This window comes from Rhinolophus hipposideros (assembly GCF_964194185.1).
Source record: "Rhinolophus hipposideros genome assembly, chromosome: 7".
NCBI classification, from domain to species: domain Eukaryota; kingdom Metazoa; phylum Chordata; class Mammalia; order Chiroptera; family Rhinolophidae; genus Rhinolophus; species Rhinolophus hipposideros.
Window position 1 is genome coordinate 66,272,121 of NC_138053.1, and position 22,969 is coordinate 66,295,089.

General features: G+C 39.0%; 1 protein-coding gene across 4 annotated transcripts in view; it reads left to right on the forward strand.

The window, feature by feature from the left end:
* PLPP1 (phospholipid phosphatase 1) overlaps positions 1 to 22,969 on the forward strand; it is a 77,939-nt gene that overhangs the window by 51,630 nt on the left and 3,340 nt on the right. For all 4 annotated transcript variants that reach the window (XM_081053735.1, XM_081053734.1, XM_081053736.1 and 1 more), the window contains 3 exons: positions 2,405 to 2,685; positions 12,656 to 12,713; positions 22,462 to 22,638. In XM_081053735.1, the coding sequence (XP_080909861.1) occupies positions 2,405 to 2,685; positions 12,656 to 12,713; positions 22,462 to 22,638 (516 nt within the window). The remainder of the gene's footprint in view (positions 1 to 2,404; positions 2,686 to 12,655; positions 12,714 to 22,461; positions 22,639 to 22,969) is intronic.

The window sequence follows — 22,969 nt, forward strand, 5'->3', positions numbered from 1 at the left end:
GCCCCTGAATGGAAGACACGTAACTATAGGGACAGTGTAGAGATGGATAAAGTCATTTCGATTGGTGGAGATATAAAGGAGATGGCGAGAAAATACTGTAGTGCATAGGTTTTACATGCTGGAATCATACTGATTTAGGTAATTATTAGCTTTGATCTTCAAAAGTATCCTGTTTTACTCCCCCAAACCTTATCTTCAGTTCTTAGTAATTTATCTGACCTTTAGAATCTGAGTACATAACGCCTGATGAGTCATCCCAGCTCTAAGATTCTGCCATTGTTAGCTTAAGTGTGGACTTCACCAACGGCTGAGAATTGGCATAAATGGCTCAAAGAGCAGGATAAGATATTTAAATTAAACAAAAATATGGCTACTCTGTGTAGGTGAAATGCACAGACACATCTCTACATTTACTTTAGAAGAATTGATTTAGAACTTGTTTATTTCTCTCAGTAAAGGTGGAGCACGATAGCTTACACTGATTCTGTACATCAGCTTTTAATCTGTGCCCAGTGCTCTGAATGCTCCTAGTGAGCTGATTTTCTGTCACCAGTGGCAAGAACGACGGTTTGGCTTGTCCTACATAATCATTATGACTAGGAAGACTCAAAAAGATCAATACCTATTTCTGGAAAAGAGTTGATGGCTTTCCCAAGAACAACTGACAGCTGAGATGTGGAAGTTTCAACTCCTCGAATCGTGGTTAATTAGTGTGCTTGGTATATATTTTAAATTATCAAAGATCTACTCCATAATGAAACATTAGAAAAATTATTTCTTGCTGTGAATCTATCAAGGCAGTTGCTGGAAAAACCTAGCAGCCTGAGGAGAATAGTATATGCTTTAATGCAAGGCCACTGGCTGGAGGCAGTCTGGGAGAACCCTAAGCAAAATTGCGGAGGTACCATAACCCTAGAAATGCATATGGTTTTCCTCTCCTGTGAGACCTGTTCTCAGGAAAGGATCTGGTTAAGTTATTCACATTAAGGACCATGATGAATAAATTTATCTGGAGCTTAATATGTTTAAACATATTAAGTTACCTTTTTACTCAAGAGGCAGTGTCTTCAATTAAAATTTATTGATCACCTACTCTGTTTTAGGTCACTGTGGTAGTATTAGCTTTCTAATCAACAACTAAAAATTCACTCTTGCTTTTGTAGAATTCGTAGTCTAGTTGACAAAGTTATAAGATTCTAATTATGGAATTTTAGGAGCCATTGAGCCAGATGAGGAAAGAATTCTTGGTATCAAGTTCTTGAAATTCTTTTCAGGAGGCAGCCATTTATTTCACCTATGGTAAGGCTCACCCTGAAGACAATTAGTCCTCAATAAATGGAAATCTTTGCATTATATAATTGTTTATATAAATTGAACATTTTTTATGTAAAATGAAGCAGCAAAACTAGCACGCATCTTATGCAAAACTTTGTGACTTATACTACCCCCCAACACAAATAATAGCAAACTGTTATTTAAGTGTTTATTTTGGTCTCAGATAGCTACAGTGTGGCTTATTTTATAATCAGCAAATGTAATTTTTTATAATGTTGCCACTCAGTATTGTTTTAATTTCTCAGGATATTGGTCTGTGAACTTGTAAAGTATTTGGAAAGCCTTTTATGCCTTTAAACACGTTACACTGTTGCGTACTCATGCACACGCTGTTCTAGAATCTGGGAAGGCTTTAACTTCAATTTTACAAGTCAGGGAAAAATAAAGAGGAAAGAGGCGCTTGAAATGTTTTCTTGGAGAAGGGGAGAGCATGAGTGTGTGTTTGCTCTTTAATGAGACTTGTTGCGGAAGCCGGAAGCCGGGCCGAAAGGTCTGGGGAGAGGCAGGAAGAGGAGGCCCTGTCAGCTCCCCTCCCTGCCCTCTGCACCCACTGGCATCAGGGGTAGAGCCCTGCTTTTATATTAGATTGTCTACTCCTTGAAACGGTCTTCCGCTTTTCAATATGATCGATGTCTTTAATTCAGAGGAATGTTTGATAAAAATGAAGAATGTCAAAAGTACTTATATAAGGGATATTTTAATTGGGGAAATTTGTGTTCTTTGAACAAACACCATGGTTTCTGTCCACAATACATGACTGTCTACTTATTAAAACTCAATTTATTAGAACACAAGAAAAGAAATGAGGTTGTATTGGTTTAAGTAGACTTTGAAATTATTTTAGTTTAGCCATTGCTTTGTAAGTAAGCAGCATCCACAATTGATCTGACACCTTTTTTTTTAATGGTTTAGAATTAGATATCCTAAGTTGATTCCATTTTTAAAGGAAAAAACAGGGTCTTTTTACAATAAAGATTTTATTGTGATTTACCATTTTCTTTTCTATTTTTAATTTGTTGAAAGTGCCTGGTTGCTGCTTTAACATGTTATATTTCTGTTTCTTTTTCAGATGATTATTGGAGAAACCCTGTCTGTTTACTGTAACGTCTTGCACTCTAATTCCTTTATCAGGAATAACTACATAGCCACTATTTACAAAGCCATTGGAACATTTTTATTTGGTGCAGCTGCTAGCCAGTCCCTGACTGACATTGCCAAGTATTCAATAGGCAGATTGCGGCCTCACTTCCTGGATGTTTGTGACCCAGATTGGTCAAAAATCAACTGCAGTGATGGTTACATTGAAAACTACGTATGTCGAGGGAATGCACAAAAAGTGAAGGAGGGCAGGTGCGTGTTAAATCTTTGATGCTTGTTTTATCTTGTGTATTCTTAGAATAGAAGTTTTCAGTGACTGGCAGATGAGCCATTCACTAGCTTAGAGAGAAAAGCTGGTGTAATCACAGAGAGGTGAACTGAATTCATGTTTAATCTATTCTCTCTACGCATTCTTTTATCCCTATCCTCTATTTAAGAGTATTGTAATGCAACTCTTTCATCTCCAGTGTATAATAATATAAAATGAACCTCGTAGATCATAATAGTCCAAGGTCAGCAAACTTTTTCGTAAGGTGCCAGAGAGTAAATATTTTAGGCTTTGTGGGCTATATGATCCATTTGACAACTATCCAACTCTACTGTTGTAGCTGGAAAAAGAAGCTGTAGCCAATCTCTGAATGAATGGGTGTGGCTGTGTTTCAGTGAAACTTTATTTACATAAACAGTGGCTACTCCAGGGGTTATAGTTTGTTGACTTATGACCTAGTCCGACCGTGTGTGAAGCTCTGCTAGATTTCCTAGTATCCTTAGAGTATATTTTTTTATAAGGTAACTTCGTATCTTGACAGAGTTAGGTCTTCAGGTTTCCTTCTTATAACACCCTTGTTGGGCTGCATTCTGCATGTGGAGCACCATTAGGCATGAATGAAATAGAATGTTTGAAATACAAAGGGTCCAACTTCTTTAATTTACAGATGAGCAAACAAGCTCGATAACATTTAATAAAGCCACTAATTAGTAGGAGAGCCAGTTCCTCATCTCAGGTTTCAGAATTGTCAGCCATACCTTTTTTATATGATTGACCGTATATTTTAGGATAGCTATCCATTTCCCTTATTCATCATCCAATAAATACTTTCCCTGGGTACAACAGCCTTTGATTGTTCTTTGTATGTGATTCCCAGATACGTTAATGTCCTTGTTTGTCCTGTTGTAAGCGACACAGGCCTGCTAGTAGCCCCTAATTTTTGCATTTGATAGAGATTTAGTGGGGATGAAAAACCCCTTATGTAACTAAGAGTATACACTATGCTGTGTGCTTAGGATTCAGCAGTTCCCGTTTTCATGGATCTTAGTCTAGCAGGGAAGACTTACGTTAAACAAATGATGACAATGGAAGAGAAGCTCCCCATTGTAATGAAGCCAAAGATTAGAGAGGTTGTTGAATGGTGAGCTCTGAGGTGATACTCTGAGGACTGATACGGGTATAATGTCTTAAAGAATGAAGGAGGGAAAAGGGACTGAAACATAGGTGGCTGGGAAGTAGGTAGTAGAAGGCGGTGGTGTTGATCTGAGCACTTTTGTGAGAGGTAGGGGAAGAATGGTTCAGAAATGGCTTTGAGGAGGGATAAGGTACAAACACCAACACTGGACTCTTAAGGCATGGGATGTGGAGACCTCATTCTCCACTTTGATAGCACTGCAGGGCCAAGCAGTGCATCTAGCTCTAGTGGTCTAGCTTTGGTATCAAATGTTTGGTAGAATTCACCAGTGAATCCATTTAGACTTGTAGTTTTCTTAGTGGGAATATTTTAAACTATTATTTTTTTTAAAATAGATGTAGGACTATTCAGGTTATCTAGTTCTTGTATAAGCTTTGGTCATTTGTCTTTCAAGGGATTTGTCCATTTCATCTAAATTACCAGATTTATTGGCATCAAGTTGTTCATGGTGTCTCATTATCCTTTCATTGTCTGTAGGAACTGTAGAGCTCTCCCCTCTTACATTTCTGCCATTGATAATTTGTGCCTTCTCTCTTTTTCTTGAGTGATCTGGCTAGAACTTTATCAATTTTATTAATCTGTTTATTAATTTCTTTAGGTTCATTGATTTCTTCTGTTGTTTTTCTGTATTCAGTTTCATTTGTTTCTGCTCTTATTTTTATTTACTTTCTTCTGCTTTCAGTTTTATTTGTTCTTTTTTGTAGTTTCGTAAGGCGAAACTGAGATCATTAGCCGTGTTGCACATTTTGATATGCTGTGTCCTCATTTTCATTCAACTGAAAATATCTTATAATTTCTTTTGTGTTTTCCTCTTTGATTTATGGATTATCTTTCTCTCATTGATTTCTAGTTTAATTGCATTATGGTCAGAGAACATACTTTGTATGATTAGAATTCTTTTAAATTTATTGTGGTTTGTTTCATTGCCCAGCATATGGTCTGTCCTCAAGAATGTACCATGCATTTGAAGAGATTGTGTATTCTGCTGTTTTGATTCGAGTGTTTTGTAGATGTCAATTCAGTCAAGATGGATAGTGTATTCATAGTGTTATTCAAATCTTCTATATCTTTATGAATTTTCTATAATATAAAGATGTTTTGTTAATTCTTTAGGAGTTTGAAATCTTTGTAATTGTTGAATTATCTTGTTTTCTCATTTCTGCCATCTTTTGTTTCATTTATTTTGTGATTCTACTCTTTAATATATAACATTTACAAGTGTTTTTTCCTGCTGTATGTGCCCTTTTCTGTATGAAATGTCTTTGTTTCTAGAAATATTCTTTGCCGTAAGTTTATTTTGTCTAATGTTAATATATAGCCACTCTAGTTCTCTTATGTTTATTGTTTGGATGGTATATGCTTTCCATAAGTAAAACTTTATATGAGCTTTGAATTTCAAATGTGTTTGTTGGATATTTAAAGTATATAGTTGGAACTTGTTTACTCTTTTTAATCCAGTCTGAAAAATCCCTGCTTTTTGATTAGAGTGCTTAATTAATTTACACTTAATGTAACCGTCTGTATGGATTTAGGTTTGCCATTTTGCTGCGTGTTTTCTCTTTGTCTCATCGCTTTTTAATTGAGGTGTAATTAGCATATAACGTTTTATTAGTTTTAGGTATAATTTCTTTTTTCTTTTAATTTCTCTTTCTCCTATACTTTTTCTTACTACACAAATCTTTTTTAGTGTATCATTTTAAGTATTGTACTGAAATTTTTTCTAAATTTTTGGTTAATTTTTGGTGTTTAGGGAGTAAAGTATACATCTTTTAATCATAATTTACATCAAGTTAATGCTGATTTTCTTATGGCAAAATTAGCCCTTTATACGCAGTGTAGCTCTGTGCCCCCCACCTCCACACACACTTTGGGTTATTATTGTCATGTATTTACATCCATATGCATTAGGAACCCAGCAAAATAGTGTTGTAGTTTTGGCTTTAAAGAATCATTTTTAAAGAAATTAAGTGAAGATTTCTTTAATGATTAAGATATATATTGAATCTTCAGTGAAGAGTTAATTTAAGGATATGGGAAATGCAGTTTTCTTTATAGAACTGGAGTTCCAGAGTACACAGTGGAGGGGTAAGTTGGGATTCAACTTACCATCTGGTGTTATTTCTTTCATCCTGAAGAAATTTCTTTAGTATTTTTGTGGTTCCACATGTTGAATATGTTATTTGCACAGTCTTCTGGTTTCTGCTAAAGAGATGGCTGAGAAATCTGATGAGAGATCATCTCTTAATTGTATTCTTGTTCCCCTATATGGGATGTATAATTTTTTCGTATACTGCTTTCATCAATTTTACCGTGATATGTCTAGGTATGGTTCTGTATTTATATTTGTACTGCTTGGAGTTTGTTGAGCTTCTTAATGTTTTTCACAATTCGAGTCTTAGTTTAGTACTTTTCTACCAAGTACCATGCTTATGTCTCTAATAATATCTCTCTTGCATTACCCAACAGAAAATAGCAGGCAAATTCTAATGTTTTCTCTCAACCGAGGAATTTAAGAAAGTTACTATTGTGATAAAGGTTTACTTAAGGTCCCATTACATAAATCTTAGCTCAAAATTTTCTTTTGACAGTGTATCTTTTTAGAGATTTTTGTTTCTTACAAACAAGCCATTTAGGTAAAATATGAAATAATATAATTTATTTAAAATTGTATAAAAGGAATTACCATTCTCAGTCCATATGTATCATACTCTCTTATCTCTTTCTAGTATATCTAAATTAATGAACATATAGTATTTCTCTGATTGCACTTTTGACTTAAATACACTTAGGTTTTTTTACCCATCACCCTTTAAAGTTTATACAGCAACCCCCATGCAGTTGTCCACTTAAAGTCCTATGTAAGAGTCAGGAAAACAACCTCTTCAAAAGCAGTATGACTATCTGGATAACTAAAATTGCAGAGCTATATACATTAAAAATAATTATGGTTTTCAATGAGAAGATCTGTTAATAAGGTTTGGGGTTCTGAAGCAAAGAGAAAGTCAAACATAGAAATGAAAATTTTAAGACTTTGTATCTTCCAAGAAAAAAATGTGATTTCCATCAGTATTTCCAGAATGAGTTAGTTGTTGCCAGTTTCAGAGCTGTGTAACGTTGGTACATAACTTTGCATTGCTATTCTTTTGTGGAGCATAGTTTGGTTGGATACAGACTTTTCTATTCCTTTTCTCTTGAATTTTAAAAGTCAGGATGCCAAAAATGCAGAAACATTTCAGTCTAGACATTGTCTATAGTTTATTAGGATTGTAGTGTAACCTGCTTTTTAAATTTGTCTCCATAGCCTGCCTCTGTAAGTTTTTAATTATCAGAATGCTTGACATTGGAGAGAAGAGAACATAAACACTCGAAATGAGTCATTTTTGTTGACTATGAGTCAGAGTTACATCTTAGGGTGAGAGTACCCTCCTACAATTTTGGTTTTTGGTCTTGACTTTTTCCCCACTTATTCTCTTACTTCCTTTTTCTCCTCTTCCCTCTCTGTGCGTGCTCTTGTGCTCTGTCTAATATCACTGTTTTCACAGGACTTTTACTGGGCTTAATTTGTGGTAGCCATTGAGTCCTAAACATAGAAGTAAGAACATAATGGACTATAAGGAAATACTTACTATTTGTAGTTCCAGAGAGCTCCTATTCATTGTTTAAAATCAATACTTGGGAGTTTACTATAAATTAAAAGGGGCTGTACTTTCAATAGTAGGACATCCAACTTCCATTTTTTATGCCAGTAAGAATAGCTTTACATTCAGTTTTTGAAAAATATTACTAATGAGCCCAGGTGGTTCAGACCTGTAGCTCCCTTCCTAGGTCAAATTTCTCTTTAGAGAATCTCTAGACCAGTGGCTCTCTCAAGCATCAGTGGTTCGCTAGAGTCACTTGGAGGGCTTGTTAAAACAAATGTCTGGGCTGGGCTTTATCCCCAAAGTGCTTGATTCAGAAGACTTGGGGTGGGGCCGGACAATGGGTGTTTCTAACAAGTTTCCAGATGCTGCTGTTGCTATTGATCTTGGGACTGCATTTTGAGAACCACTGTTTTATATCACCTTGATTATGGGAACATGACCTTGCATGACATCTGCTGTCTCGGGACGTGGGAGTGATATTTACCCTGTTATGTAGGGTGCATTTATTAATAAGATTGGGCACAGCAAGCTGGCCTGTTTGTGATCATACAAACAGTATACAACAAACAAAGTATAGAAACTTTGGTGCCTTTAAGAGATTCACGTTTTTCCTTTTTCCTGGCTTTTACTTTAAATTACATTTGTTAAAGCATAAACTCAGTGTTCCTGATCCACTATGACTGGCTGACCTCTGACTGTATGAATCCGATAGTCAATACAAAATTATTTCTGTTTAGATTATGGCAGCTTTGTATTGTTTAGATGTTTAATTGCAATATGTTTGCTTGAATGTAAGAAATAATTTTCCTTTTTTAAAATTAATTTCTGGTGTGTTCTTTCAGTGGATTTTTTAAAAAAATTTTTAATCAAAGTGTAGTTGCCCTTTTCTTTTTTAATGCAACCCACATGTGGGTAACTAAACCTGAAGTTTAAGGGAATGCCTCTATAATAGTGAAAACCCATTATAACTGGAGCAACTGGCTGTGGTGCTAAGTTCCTGGTAAAACCTGCTTTATACTTTGAGAGAATGACTTCTTCTCTATGGTCTGATAGTAGACATTACTGGAGAAACCTTTATGCCTCCGAAAAGATTTATTTGTTCAGGCTTATCTGTATTTCTCATACATGTATATATCAGCAAACCAGACAATCTTCTTTTTAGTCTTATAATGTATAGAATGAAAGATGCAATGATTTTAAAAGATCTTTCACTCTATGAAAGGACATTAGTTGTTAGTGTGTTTAAAAGGAATGTGACTTCAAGGCCAGTACCTTCCCACCCCCTCTATGCTGAATTGTCAGTACCTGACACTTTCCGTTGTAGCTGTGACTGCTCCCCAGCCCTCCGTTACCCTGACTCTCTTTGCCCCAGTGTTTCTCACATTTTAGCTTCATTGGAATCACGTAGAGGGGTTGTTAAAATACAGATTGCTGGGCCTCACTCTCAGAGCTTCTGATTCAGTGGGTCGGGGCTGGGGACTAAGAAATTGCGTTTCTCTGAGGCTGGGGTCAGTTAATGCTATAAATATGATGCGTGTCCTGAAAGTATGTGCCAATTCTTTGTAGCCTAGAGCTTGAATTTTGATAGGCTCTGAGCAGGAGGCACAGGAGATGAAGGCTGAGGCCAGAGCAGAGTAGAAAGGCAGGTAGAAGGCCCATGAATAAATTAAGGATTCCCAAAGGGCCACATCCTCCGAGGGACAACTATCAAAAAGATTTCTTAACCATGAGACAATACAGCGTTCTGGGGACAGAATTCATACTATCTGTGTGGCTTTAAAAAAAAGAGCTAGAAGTTAAAAGTGGATTGGTAGTGAATCCGTCAAGAGGGAACCTATCTTCTCTGAAAAAACTCTTTCTAAACGAAGGTGTCTAAGATTCAACACAGATAGAGTCCCAAGGACATGGGCTCATATTCTAATATGAATGAACATACATAGAAACAAGCTACCCTAAGTGAAAGTCAGCAGCTACAACAAACTACATAAACTATCAAAGATTGCAGATGTTAGAATTACCATATAGACTATAAAATCAACGTCTACTGTGTAGAACAAGAGATTGAGAATAGGATGTAGTATAAAGAGCATCAAAGTTAAACGGACAGATTTGAAAAAGAACCAAAGAGATCTTCTATAAATGATACATCTATAGTAATTTAAATTTTAAAAAATTAACAGACTGATTAAGCACGTTAGACACAGTGAAAGGGAGAACTGAAGTGGAAGGTAGACCTGAAGAGAAAAGATTAAAAATACAAAAGAGAGGTGAAGCGACATGGAGGGATAAAATGAAGGTGTCTAACATGTTGAATCAGAATCTCAGAAAAAAAGAATGTGGAGGATACAAAATCAAAGATATCACGGCTGAGATACCTCTTCAGAATTTGTGAAGTATGCAAATCCTCAGACATAGGAAACCAATGAGTGCTAAACCAAATAAATAAAAAGAAACTCCTACTAGATCCATGATAGTGAAACTGCAGAATATGGAAAACTTTGGTGGAGAAGGGGAGAAATTATAGAGAAAAGACAGATAACCCAGAAAGGAATGGGAAACAGAAGGCTTACATTTTAATTACAAAAAAAGAAGCCAGAAAATAGTATAATGATATCTTCAAAGTCATGAGAAAAAAAAAAAATCCATCAATCTAGAATTCTATACTCAGGAAAACCATCATTCAAGAATGGATGCAAAATAAAGGCATTTTCAAACTTTATAAGGCTGAACATTGATGTGGGTATTGAAACAGAAGTGGGAACAGACGTTGCAGCAGTGGGTGGAGGGCTATGAACAGGCTTCAGGCTACGGTATCCAAGTTCAGGCCAAGGTGAATGAGCTCTCTCAGGAGAAGGGATGCCCTGGCTGACAAATGTAAGGGAAAAAAACCTTAAATTTGCCATTTGGAATAGAATTCCATTCACAGCAAGTTATATAGTCATGACCAGTCTACCTGTATGTGTAATACACCATACCCCAGAGTTAGTGAAAACAGCTGTATTTCAGAATATATTTTTATCTCTGTAAATTTTCTTTCTGAAAAGACTTTCCTAAGCTTTGATGGAAAGCTGGCTTAAATTGTTACTGTATCTGTCTGCCTTCATTAGAGGGGCTATAATGAAATGAGATGGTAGTCTAGGATTGGTTAAACATCTAATAACAGGGCAGTGTGCTTAGGCCAGGGCCAAAATCTTAAACATTTCAGTTGCGGTCACTGTGATGAAAACAATCTGCATTTTGACTGCTCTTTGGGTTTTTATTAAACTAACCATATACAATTATATGTTCCTTTGTGAATTATGGACACAATAAGATGCTCTTACGAGCTCTATCTCCTAGAGATGCCAGTAAAGAGATTTGTAGGAAATATGAAAAGAATTTGAATTTATATTTTGGCATCTTATTCTGCTTATTTTCTTTTTAATAGAAATAAAAGTCCGTATTACCCTGGTTGGCTTAATAACGTACTGTGGGGGAAGGCTTAGAGACTGGGGTAGGGTGGGACTCTCCCTTTCTGTTTCATATTCTTGTCAAAGTCAGAGCCAGACTTCTTCGGCTGATTCTATACTGAGTAAAATATGCTTATGTAGTCAGAATAAAAAACTGAAACCATTGTGTTTTTAACTAATGAAATCACCCTATGACTGAATCAGAGCTGTTCAAAATATCACAAGTTTGGAATTCATGATTTTGTGGCACAACGTACAGTGAATACTCTGAACATGAAGTCTGAGGAAAACTTTCAACTTGCTTGGCTTTGAGAACATTTCTGTGATCATGGTCATGTTGGCTTAATGGGATTTGACAGTCCTTGAAATTGGTGTTTATTTAACTTGTCAGCTCTTCAATATAACTCATTGAAACTAACCATAAAAAGTAGGGAACTCTAATTGTCTGATTTAAAATAAGGATTTGTATTGATCTATTCTCTATGGCCAAATAGTTGGCAAGGGTAAAAGTGATTTATTTTTCTTGTTTTACATAGATTAAACCCAGTATAATTATCTGGTTTAATGACATAATTCCTAATTGGCACAGAAGTTAGAATAGTCTCTTTCTTAGGAATATATCTGTTAGATACAAATAGACTATCATAACTCTTGGTAGAATTATCATCCCTATATGCTTAGGAAATCTCCATTCTCCCACCTACTCTCACTTGCCAAATTTACGCACATAACTTTTTATATGTGTGTTCTAGGAGTCTTTTCTCCTCTCTGAATCCAAGGGACCAAATTCCTTTTGAAGCAAGCAGGGCGTAATAGGTGAAATATTTAAGAGTCTGTCCCTCTTGGTTTTGTTCTTATTTGTATGGAGGGAAAGCAGTCAGAAGCATTCTTATTATTTGCGTGACGGATCTTTTGCATAGAGTACCTCTGTATCAAATGTGCTTGCCTTTTCTGCATCAACAGCTGATACCATGTAGGCAGAACTTAGATCGTGAATGTTAGTGAGCTTTCTTTTTCTTTTTCCAAAGTGCCATAAAATTAAGTTTTGCAAGCATTCCGTCATTTTTAGGTGGGAAGATGATACTCAGATGTTTGTAGCCTATAATATTTGAGATGATTCATCTGGTACAGGAATGTCAACGCACAATTTAAAAATAAATGTTAAACGAAAGCATTTAATCTGGTGGGAAATCTAAGGCAAGATGTGTGTTCATTTAAAATGCTAAAATTTTGCTCTTAAATTTTTAAAATTTATTGTTTTTTTAAAAAAAGTAGTCAGCTTCTGAGTGTTCCAAAAGAGGTGTTACTATTACTAAGGGGCAAACTGTGCAAGTGGAAAATAAACCTTAAATCATGGTCCCAAAGTTTATATGTAATAAAGTCAGGCCATGTATGTCAGTTAGGGCTTGTCAAGTATTACTTTGGAAATGCTTGGCAAGTTTGTGCTCAGTGACTCATTATCCATCCTGAAAGTTTCAATAAAATGACACTATAGAAATTGGACCTCAGACCCTGCCAGCCCTGTCCTCACTGTCCCCCATCCCTCGCTTCTGATCGTTAGAGGTGAGGGGAGGGAGCTGTATGCACTGTGTACGTAAGGACAGTTACGAAATCAAGAAGTCTCGGCCTCTAGGAGAGAAAATTAATGTTTCTCTTCTTTCTCTTTTAGATTGTCCTTTTACTCGGGCCACTCTTCATTCTCCATGTACTGCATGCTGTTCGTAGCAGTAAGTACTCTTGTCTCTTCGTGGTGGGTTATGTACCGCGTGCATTCGTGTGTTCAGCCTCATGGCCTCTACTGTGTCATTGCCTCTGACATTCTCGTCAGCTTAGTTCTCAATCAGCGGGACTCCATTGCTGTCTACAATTAAGTTCAGAAGAGAATGGATGCCTGTGCTTCTGCCAAAGCCAGTTATAATTGTTTGAAAGTATTTTTGTCCATCATTTAGAGGTAGCAAACAGGCACATTTTATAGCAAGCTGCAAATTGGGGACCTTTCAGGATAACAGGGAGTCTCTCCTTTTGAAGTAGGTTTTTTCGTAACAGTGGTAGAAACCTAAAGAGATAATCAGCAAGTCTGCATGCCTAGTGCTAAGAATGAGTTCATGTGTGCCCTTTACTTTGGAACACATTATAATCTCCTTTCTCTGTGTGTCTCCCTCACTGTATAAAATTATCAAAATTTGGTGGGGAAAAAAGGGGAGAGATCTCTATACAGAGCTGCTGTAATTTTTGTCTGAATTTTTTCCTAAGTGGATTTTTATATAGCTTTGCTCTAAATTTGCTGTTTCCTGTTCCCCCCCCCCCTTTGATCACATTAACTGCTACATGAGTGTTTAATGCTTAGATTAAAAATCTGTGGTGTGTAATATTAAGAGTAGACTGCTGGTAGTTAGTTTGGTCTCATTCGGAGAGAATTTAAAATCAATTTTACCAGAATCTTGCTTTTATTTGAAAACCAAATTTCAAAAGTTAAGAGAGCGTGAAAATTGCGGATGTGTTATATAAAATCCAAACCCACAACTTCAGAACTATTACAATAGAGCTAATTCTTGGCTTCTTCAGCATTTCTGGAAATTGCAAGGTTTTCATCTTACGTTACCTAAATTTTGTGAGGAAGCAACAGGGTACCAATTCAGCAGAATTTGAGGCTTCCTTTGTAAAACACACCCAAATATTACGGCAGATGTGTCATGGGAAATGTGACTTATTTGAAATAAGAATATCCTAACATTCTCTGTTCATTTATCTTGCTAGGAAAAGTTAGCATTCTTTCTAAAGTGAGCCACCATACACTTTTCTTTTTCCTGGGGACTGGGGAACAAAGGGGAAGGCCGGCAATGGCTAGGGCCATTCATATCCTGAGAACTTTTCCCAAGGCTCGAGTTTGTGACAACCGTGGCTGCTGAATGTTTGGACATGTTTTGTGTGCCCCCGAGCCAGACCTCACATAGTTTGTTCCTTCCTCACCTGTGTGTCCCTGTCCGTGTGTCCTCCCTTATGAGAGACCTCAGCACAAGGGTGGTGCTGATGGTTTCCTCGTGCAGGGCTTGCCGTGTGGACTCTAACAACCCCGGTGAAGGAGGAGAGGAGGACCGTTGCCACCCTCTTATCGATGGGGAAACAGCCTTGGGAGGAGCCGCCGAGGTCTGTAAACTCGCTCGTAGCCTCATGTTAATCAGGCCGTTGGTTTGATCACTTGGTCGGAACAGTTATATGAAGGTCAGGAGATGCAGGTCTCTGGAAGGAAGGTGGTGGCTGACACATAGCTGTCATCCACTGGTTTTAATTTTAAAGAGTATTTTCAGCTGTGTCATAGTCCATATAATGTTTGCTCTTCTTCTTTGCTCCCTGACCCTTCTCCAAACATCTGTGTATGTTTGGTCAAATAGAAGCTTTTACTGGGGACTGTTTTGTGAAATACGAAATTAATGTCTAGGGACAAAACTTAATGTTGAGAGGGCCTCAGCCCGGGCCTGCTCCATGGGCACCAAGGGGCACAGGAGGTGAGTTAGGGATGTGAGCAGGGAAATGACCTCAACTGTAATTTGGAAATTGGGTCAGTATGAGCCATTTAGACTTAAAGTTATAATGAAAATAAAAGTTCAGATAAACAGGTTTGTCATAGACCAACGCCTTTGTGGAGAAAGCAGGTCAGAGCAACTGTACTGCATTTCACTGACTTTAAGCAGTGGAAATATTTACTTGATGTGGATGTAGGCCCCGGCTTTTATTTCAGCCCTTGAACATACACGTCTCCTTGCTTTCCAGCTTTCACATTTCTGTACAACACTTCACCACCACCACCGCCAAAATTCCTTAGGCCATGACTCATCTTGTTTCCCTCGGCATCTTGGCATCATGGGTCAGTCCCAGATTTGGGTGGAGACGTAAAGTCATTTGAATTCTGAGGACAGTGTTTGATAGCCAAAACTTCCCTGTCAAGAATTCCTGACACCCAGAAATTAATTTCTAGTTCAAAACATCTCTTGAAGAAATGCCCTGATCACTGCTCTCCTCTGGCAGGCAGCCTGGCTCGGACGTCGGCAGCCAGGAGACGCAGCACCAGGAAAACCACCTGGGCTGTTGGCAGCGCAGGGCAGGACTTCTTTGCACATAGCCAACTCATTGCTTAGTGACTCTCCTTGAACTTGGTTAAATGCCAAAGATGCCAGATTTACTTGATTGTTTAGGAAAAGAGCCATGGTACAAGACTGTCCTTTTTTCCAACAGTGAGGAATATACCAAAATACTTTTCCCAGCACCGTCCTATTGAGACTGTAACCTGATTGCTCGTGTCACTGCCCTTTATGGAATTCCTATGTGCATGACTAGAGTGGGGGCCCAAGTACCTCTCGGTGTCTCTGCTTCAGCTGGACTCCCTTCCCTGTCACAAAATGCCTCACGCCTTCCTGTGCTAGGACTGTACTGCCATCTGCCTCACTCATAGGCTCTTGGACACCACTTGGGTCCCTCAAGCAATCCCTCAGCTGGAATTGGCCATATACTACCTAGCATTGTCGATTATTTCACGAAGATGTTTCTCTAAGTGTGGATTAATGCTGAGCATTTGGCAAATGAACTACGTATGGCCCATAAACTACATGAATCTGGCCTAATTTTGGGGTGGTCTTCGAGATCTAAATTTAGGAACTGTGAATCCTAAAGACTAAGCTGAGACCAGCCAAGAAGTATTCTTCCGGCCAGATCTGTGATTAAATGCAGGGCGAACAGTACACCGGTTTCCCTGGCTTGGTCTTAGAAGCAGTGTTTCAAAATAAATAGACCAAGGTGTATTTCTCTGTGTTGAGCATTCTGCTGTTAGTCTAGTTGAGGGGTTGGCAAATTTTTTCAGTAAAAGGTCAGATAATATTTAGCCTGTGTTAGGCCACATGCGGTCTTGGTTGCATTATTCTGTTCTTTAAAAAATAACCCTTTAAAAATGTGAAAACCATTCTTAGCTTGCAAGCTGACTCCATGACTCTAGTTTAAATGGAAAAAAAACCCACACAACTCATTATTTTTTAATAGAGTATTAACAGACTGAGATGATAGCATTTTGCAGTTGTGTTACAAGGTTAGTCAAAGAATGGCTAAATTAACCAGCTTCAAAAAATATCTTGTTTAAGAATCAGATTTTAAGGTTGAGATAGTACAATTAGATCCTTTTATGGAAGCTAAATGTTTTTTCACAAACTTTAGGCAAAAAAAGCTATATTCTCCCTTTGGTGACAGTAAAAGAATGCTTAGTGTCATAGACATTGAATTTCCTTATTTTTAAAAAATGTATATATAATTATTTTTTACACAAAAGGAAAAATGTGTACACCTTCTAATTTTTCCACTGTGGCCCCCGTGCAATGAAAAGTCCTCACTGTTTATTTTATCCGGGTGTTCTTTGTTCACCCCATAAAACAATCGTGAGGCTCTTCATAAAGAGACCCCCAAGTGTCGGATTCTCTTTGGCTCAGGAGGAAGGCCTCTCTGCACTTGTCAAAGGAGCATTTGTGGCCTGCGTGGAGCTCTTCCTACAGCCTTTGGTATCTGTTTGAGAAAACTGACAACCTTCTGTCCGTAAGGGATAAGAAATTGCCTTTATGAATCTCTGGTAATATTCCAGCTGAGAAGCTCTTATTTCTTTAAAAATATTGGACATACTAGCTTATTTTCATCCCCCTTTCAGTAGGTTTTACTTTGCTGAGAGAGACTAGACACTCCTGCACCGAGCAGTAAGACCTTCCTGACCAGACGTCCTGCCTGGGAGAGTAGCTAGCTCAGCGGGTTCACCTTTGTTCAGTTTGCTCTTCTTGGAGCAAAAACTGCACCTGGAATCTTTCTTTTCCTAAGGGCCAGTAGTGATGCCAGGTTTTCAGTGGGGCATTCCTGAAGGATATTGGTGGATTCCTGAGGCTAACTCGTCTCAAACTAATTTCTGCTTTCTAAAACTGGGCTGTGCCCAATCAGTGGTTATATTTGTTTTGTTCTGAGTTCTTGCTTTGACAAACTATCTGGTCAGGTTCAAAGATAAGTGTCTCCTACCAGAGAGGTAGAGAGGAAAGAGATAGGTCACTGTGGTTTTCACTGAGGCTTTGAGGTTGACTCCCTCTCCTTATCATGCTTCCTGTGGGGTTTGTCTGTCCTGCGCCTTTTGATACATGAAAATGGGCGAGGGAGTTGTGTGAAGGTTAGTGAAGTGTATGACGTATCTTTGTTGTTCCTGTTAGCTCTCCTCCAACCTCCATTTGTTTCTCCTGGAAACCCACACGCCTCTTGCCTTTTCCTGTTTTAGCAGGGATCACACTAGTAGCAGGCTCAGGTGTTCCTTTTATAAACATCATTTTTCTCTTAAATATTTCAGGACAGCATTCAAATGTGAGGGCAGGGGTAAGCAGAGGGGGTAGTCCTTTCTAAGCAAAGCCTTTCTAACGGGATTTTTGCCCACGCGTTCTCTCTACGCTGGGCTAACCCTCGTGTTAATTCCCTTTGCTTCCCCTCTGAAAAACGTATTTACCATTGCAGACCCCCTCAGTCCAAGCCCCTGGATTAGGCCCTTTTCTCTACCTGCCTCTTTACTTCAGACGTCTTCCATGGCTGATGGGAGTTATGTGGACTGCCCTAGTCACACACCCTCTTTGCCGGGGTTGGAGTCCTGGCAGCTGCATGTGTCTTTTTTTTTTTTTTTTAAAGATTTTATTGGGGAAGGGGAACAGGACTTTATTGGGGAACAGTGTGTACTTCCAGGACTTTTTTCCAAGTCAAGTTGTTGTCCTTTCAATCTTAGTTGTGGAGGGTGCGTTAGCTTCAAGTTGTTGTCCTTTCAAGTTGCGCAGCCCAGCTCCAGGTCCAGTTGCTGTTGCTAGTTGCAGGGGGCGCAGCCCACCATCCCTTGTGGGAGTCGAACTGGCAACCTTGTGGTTGGGAGGACCCATTCCAAGCAACTGAGCCATCCGGGAGCTCAGCTCAAGGTGCTGTGTTCAATCTTAGTTGCAGGGGCCACTGCCCACCATCCCTTTCGAGACTCGAGGAATTGAACTGGCAACCTTGTGGTTGAGAGCCCACTGGCCCAGGTGGGAATGGAACTGGCAGCCTTCGTTGTTAGGAGCATGGAGCTCCAACCGCCTGAGCCACCGGGCCGGCCCGGCAGCTGTATGTGTCTTCACCCTCGTCCCCTCTGCTGCCCTGTGCCTTCATGAGGACTGTAGCACCGCAGTGTGAAGCCTCTGCCGCTGGGATCACCGCAGTGGAGAGCTGCACGTCATTGCTTCTGTTCTCCCTTTTTTATCCTTTCTCTTCTTTCTAGCTGTGAACTTTCTACTTTGGAGCTTCCTTCACCAGAAAGTTGGACGTTAGGACTGGGCGAGACCCAGAGGCTAGCCTTTCCTCACGCAGGACACGGTCTCCCCCAAGGTGACCGAATGCCCAGTGAGCAAGCTCAGAGGCGTCAGCAGGAGCTTGAGAGCTGGAGGGATGAGGTCTGGGCTCAGGGGCTCACACCATTATCCTAACGTGTAGAAAAACATCATAGAAGTCAATCCCGTGCCCCGTGCCACCGCTCTCACAGTGTGGCCTCAGTGGAAGTTCAGTATGTTTACTGTGATGGGACTTTTTCTACTTCTTTTCTCAATTTGAACCCAGGTATACAAGTATAACAGACTGTTTTCCTTCTCTTCAAAATAGCATTTTTAAAAGTCTGCACCATTTGAGTCACAGAAATCCAAATTAAAAACAAAACAAAATGGGATTTTGGTTAAACCCAGAAAGGAGGCTGTTAATTGGCTTTTTAATCTTTTGGTTGTAAGCAGCTGACTCACGTATAGAAGAGGTTTATAGTGCAACTCCACACGGGTTAGAACCAGCACACACCAGGAGCTGAACTGAACGTTCTCCAGGTGTTTCATCGGCCACCTGGGCTTTGGTGTGGCTGCCTCTGCTCCATTTTTTCTCTACTAAATGGCTTGCTCTCCTTGCCTAGCCATAGTTTTTGCTTCCTCATAATATTAGTTTGCAAATAGCCTATCATGAGTCCATTAGGTGCCCTTTCTACAACTTCTGAAAATAGAGAACTCCTTCATACTTCCTGCATAAATTCTAGAATTCAGCCCAGCAGATCTCTGGGTCAGCCCTGCCTTAAGTCACCTAGTCAGTGCCCTCCCAGAAGAGGAGGCAGGGTTATGTGGGCCAGATAGGGCTGTGCCTTCAATTGTGTCTGTGGGTGGGCGTTTCCTCCAAACAGGGACTTTGAAAGTCACTGGCACTGCCACACTGGGCCTTTCTGGCACTACGTAATACTGGATGTGGAGTCAAGTTCATCTAACTCGTAAGACGTAAGCAGCCAGTGCCTGCCTTTGAATGCGTTAGTGCACGTATGATTAGCACTTGCATGTGTAGAGGAGGGCAGAGTGGCATTTGCAAAGGCAGGGACCTGTAAAGCCTTTTTATTATCAGCTTTGGCATTAAAGCATGAGCTGTCCCTGTATCTAGTTCTAACAGAACAGTGCTGAGAGCTTTAGACACTACTTCTGAGGCAGTTAGGAAATACACTTTCCTCTCCCCTCTAAAAAAGTCCTCTCAAAGGACGAGGAATAGAATAAGACAAAATCAAAAAATGGAAAAGCAGACAATAGGTGAGAGGTAGCGATTCTGGAAAGCAGTTAAATGGGTGGTAGAGGAAGCCAAATCTCTAGTCTCCAGAGTGCGGGAGCTTGAGAGACAGATTTGCACTGCAGAACCCGAGAAGGGCTTAGGAAGTGGAGCCACCAGCAACAGTGTTGGGTGCTTCGCTGAAGCTGCTTATGTATGAGACTTCTGGCTGGCAACATGGAAGGGAGTTGTCCAAGTCTAGAGTTTTAGACATGTCCCCTGTGGAACTCAGGTGACCAAGCTCCAGGAAACTCAGTGTTTACCTTCTTGGGTGCTACGGGAGATCGTTCACAGGAAAGAGCAGGGCTATAGGTGAGTACCCCGGAACCACAGAGCAAATAGGAAGCACACTCAATTAGCCAACCTCACCCAGAGCTGAGAATTGTTCTGTGACGACAGCCTGCACACAAGCCATGACCATTAGTCACCAGAGGAGCCAGAGCCCGAAGCAGAGGGTAAGGTCAGGTGCATAACCACAATCGGGGAATCCCAGAACCCTCTCAGGGTGCAATCATCTCTGGGTCCACACAGATGGGGGCGAAATCTATACTTGGGTAGATATGTAAGGAGAAACTAGCTACTTAGAGGGGACAGGTTTCTCCTAAAGTATACTGGAGCTTATTTGATTACTGTTCCATAAGTGAATACTAATGCTTTCCACAGGGATGGTGAAGAAATTTGGGCAAAATAATACCGTATTTTGCCGTGTATCATGCACCCATGTTTTTGGCCCAAACTTTCAGGGAAAAACATCTTTCGTTTTTTAATTTTGATTTTTTTAATTCAAATTTTTATTTGTTTACATTTAGGTTGTTTTTTGCATTATAAAGGAATTTTAGCATTTACTTTTTAACATATGGTACAAGAAATTTTATGTTTAACAAATAATTACAGAACACAAGGAGATACAAGGTACAAGAAATTTTATGTACTGGTATCAAATTTACGATATTTATGCATCGTAGAAGCCAAGAACTCGTAGTTGCAAGTTCGTCATAAGTTCAACAAAACCAATTATTATATCCCAGGGTATTATTTTGCATACAGAAGTCGTTATTGACTTCTAGAATTACACTTTTAACTCATAAAAGCATAAATAAAAGAATTAAAAATATTTATATAGATATGGAATTAGTACTACCCATGTATAGTACACATCCTTATTTTTCCCTCACAAATTTGGACCAAAAATATGTGCATTATACACGGCAAAACACGGTACGTAACATGCATCTGGAGGCTACCGAGTCAAAGTCAGAGTCTTTGCACGGGAAACATGGTCAGAGGGATCTTAGAATCCTGTGAGGAGGGGATCTTTCAAGTCCTACCCGCGTTTCCTTTGGGTTGGAAGTACAAGAGGACTAGCTTACGTCCATTTTAGAGTTACTGTATTTTCTTCCTGTATCTCTAGCATAGATGCAGTTCTCCCTAAGATGTCTGCATTTATGTAAGTATTTGTAATTACTAGATACATATTTTTATAGCCTGAAAAACCCATACCTTTGTTGTGTGAAAAGGAAGCTAAATAACCAATAGGGACAGCTGAACTTTTTGACAGTAATATTCAAAACTTGGCTTTAGCTCCAGTCAAGGAACTGTTCTTAAAATTAAAATTGTTTCCAACTGAGGTAGATCTAATGAGGTGAATCTTACTGGCATGGTTATGTTACCTAATTCACTTCAGTTGCCAGATGCCAACTTTGCTTCAAAGAATCAACTTATTTTCCTAAATCCAGAATCTTGAGATAAGCCCTTTGGTATTTACTTTTTCATAGCTTCAACAAACAAAAAAGTGAGGAAGGACTTAAACCAGCTAATGAGTCCAACTCCGTTGAAATGGTGTGCTCCTTTAGAACTAGATGTTTATACTGTAAAGTTCCTGATAAAATTAGACACCCTGAGATTCTGCCAGCTGCCGAGAACTGCACACGCATAGCAGTGCCCAAAGAACTGGGAATGGACTTGTGTATCTATTTTAAAAAGCCAGTGCCAATGGGCACAGCCACATAAATTGTTTTCTGAGGAATGCAGTCATAAATTATTGAACAGAATTTTAAAATGAATGTTAAAAAGTACATTCTTACTGGCTGGAAATTATTAGGTTAAAAAATTTTTTTAAAAAAAATGACACTATATTAGCTAAAAGGAGTTCACAGGAAAACTATCCAAATTCCTTCTACATCACAGTCTTTAAGGATGCACTCAAAGTGAAAGGCAGGCTGACATGGAAAAAACGGGGGACATTTTCAGGTCTTATTAGTGTAAATAAAAGTCATAGAATTTAGAAAGGTACAAGTGCTATTGAAAGAAGAGACTGCTTTGCAGGGTAAGGACTAACCGACAACCTGTATTTTTCAGGCAGATTATCGTATTTACTTATAAATTCAGATTTAGTCTCAGTTGCCCTGCTAAGTAATTTGAGGCTAGCGGAGCTCTCGTGTGTAAACTGAGGGCATTAAGCAAACTTAGTCATTAGATAGGCTGGGCAGAAAACACACAGCCTGGCCCAGGGTGAGGGCAGCCGGTGCTCAGAATGCTAGTCTTGTCCCAAGACTAATGACTTTGACTGAGAATTATAACACAGCTTCGAAGGGGAAGAACTGTCCCTGAAATCCTAAAATGTCACAAACAAGGACTCCCTTCCCTTGTTTAAAATTTGAAACGTGGTCTAGTTGGATAGGTAAATTCTTCTAAACAGAAGTTACTGAGGCAATAGTTTTTTTGTTTTATTTTGCTTAAAAGGATTAACTTTTCAGGTGCTTGAGTACAAGAAATGCTTGCCTAAAGCGCTATTCCATATATAATAAATACTCTATTTCTTATCTTTACTATTAGCTTTATCTTCAAGCCAGAATGAAGGCAGACTGGGCAAGACTCTTACGCCCCACACTGCAATTTGGTCTTGTTGCTGTATCCATTTACGTGGGCCTTTCTCGAGTGTCTGATTACAAACACCACTGGAGTGATGTGTTGACTGGACTCATTCAAGGAGCTCTGGTTGCAATATTAGTTGTAAGTATACAAGGCAGCAGCCTACATCTTGATACTGATAAACACTTGGATAAGTAGAAAAAAATGTCCCAGTTAGAAAACTGCAAAAGCAGAGAATGTGGCCCAATAATTAGTACTAGATAAGAACTCCAATGTTGTTAAGTCATCTTAGGATACACAGCAGATAAAAACTAGGTGACCCTTCACAAAAGTTACAAAGGCTCTGACTATAAACAGTTTTCTTTTTGGTAATGAAACAAAAAAACTAATTTACATGAAGAACAACTCTAAGTGCTGGCAGGGTGAAGCTACTTGCCTAAGACATAACAAAGCAGCTCTCAATTTGGAAGAG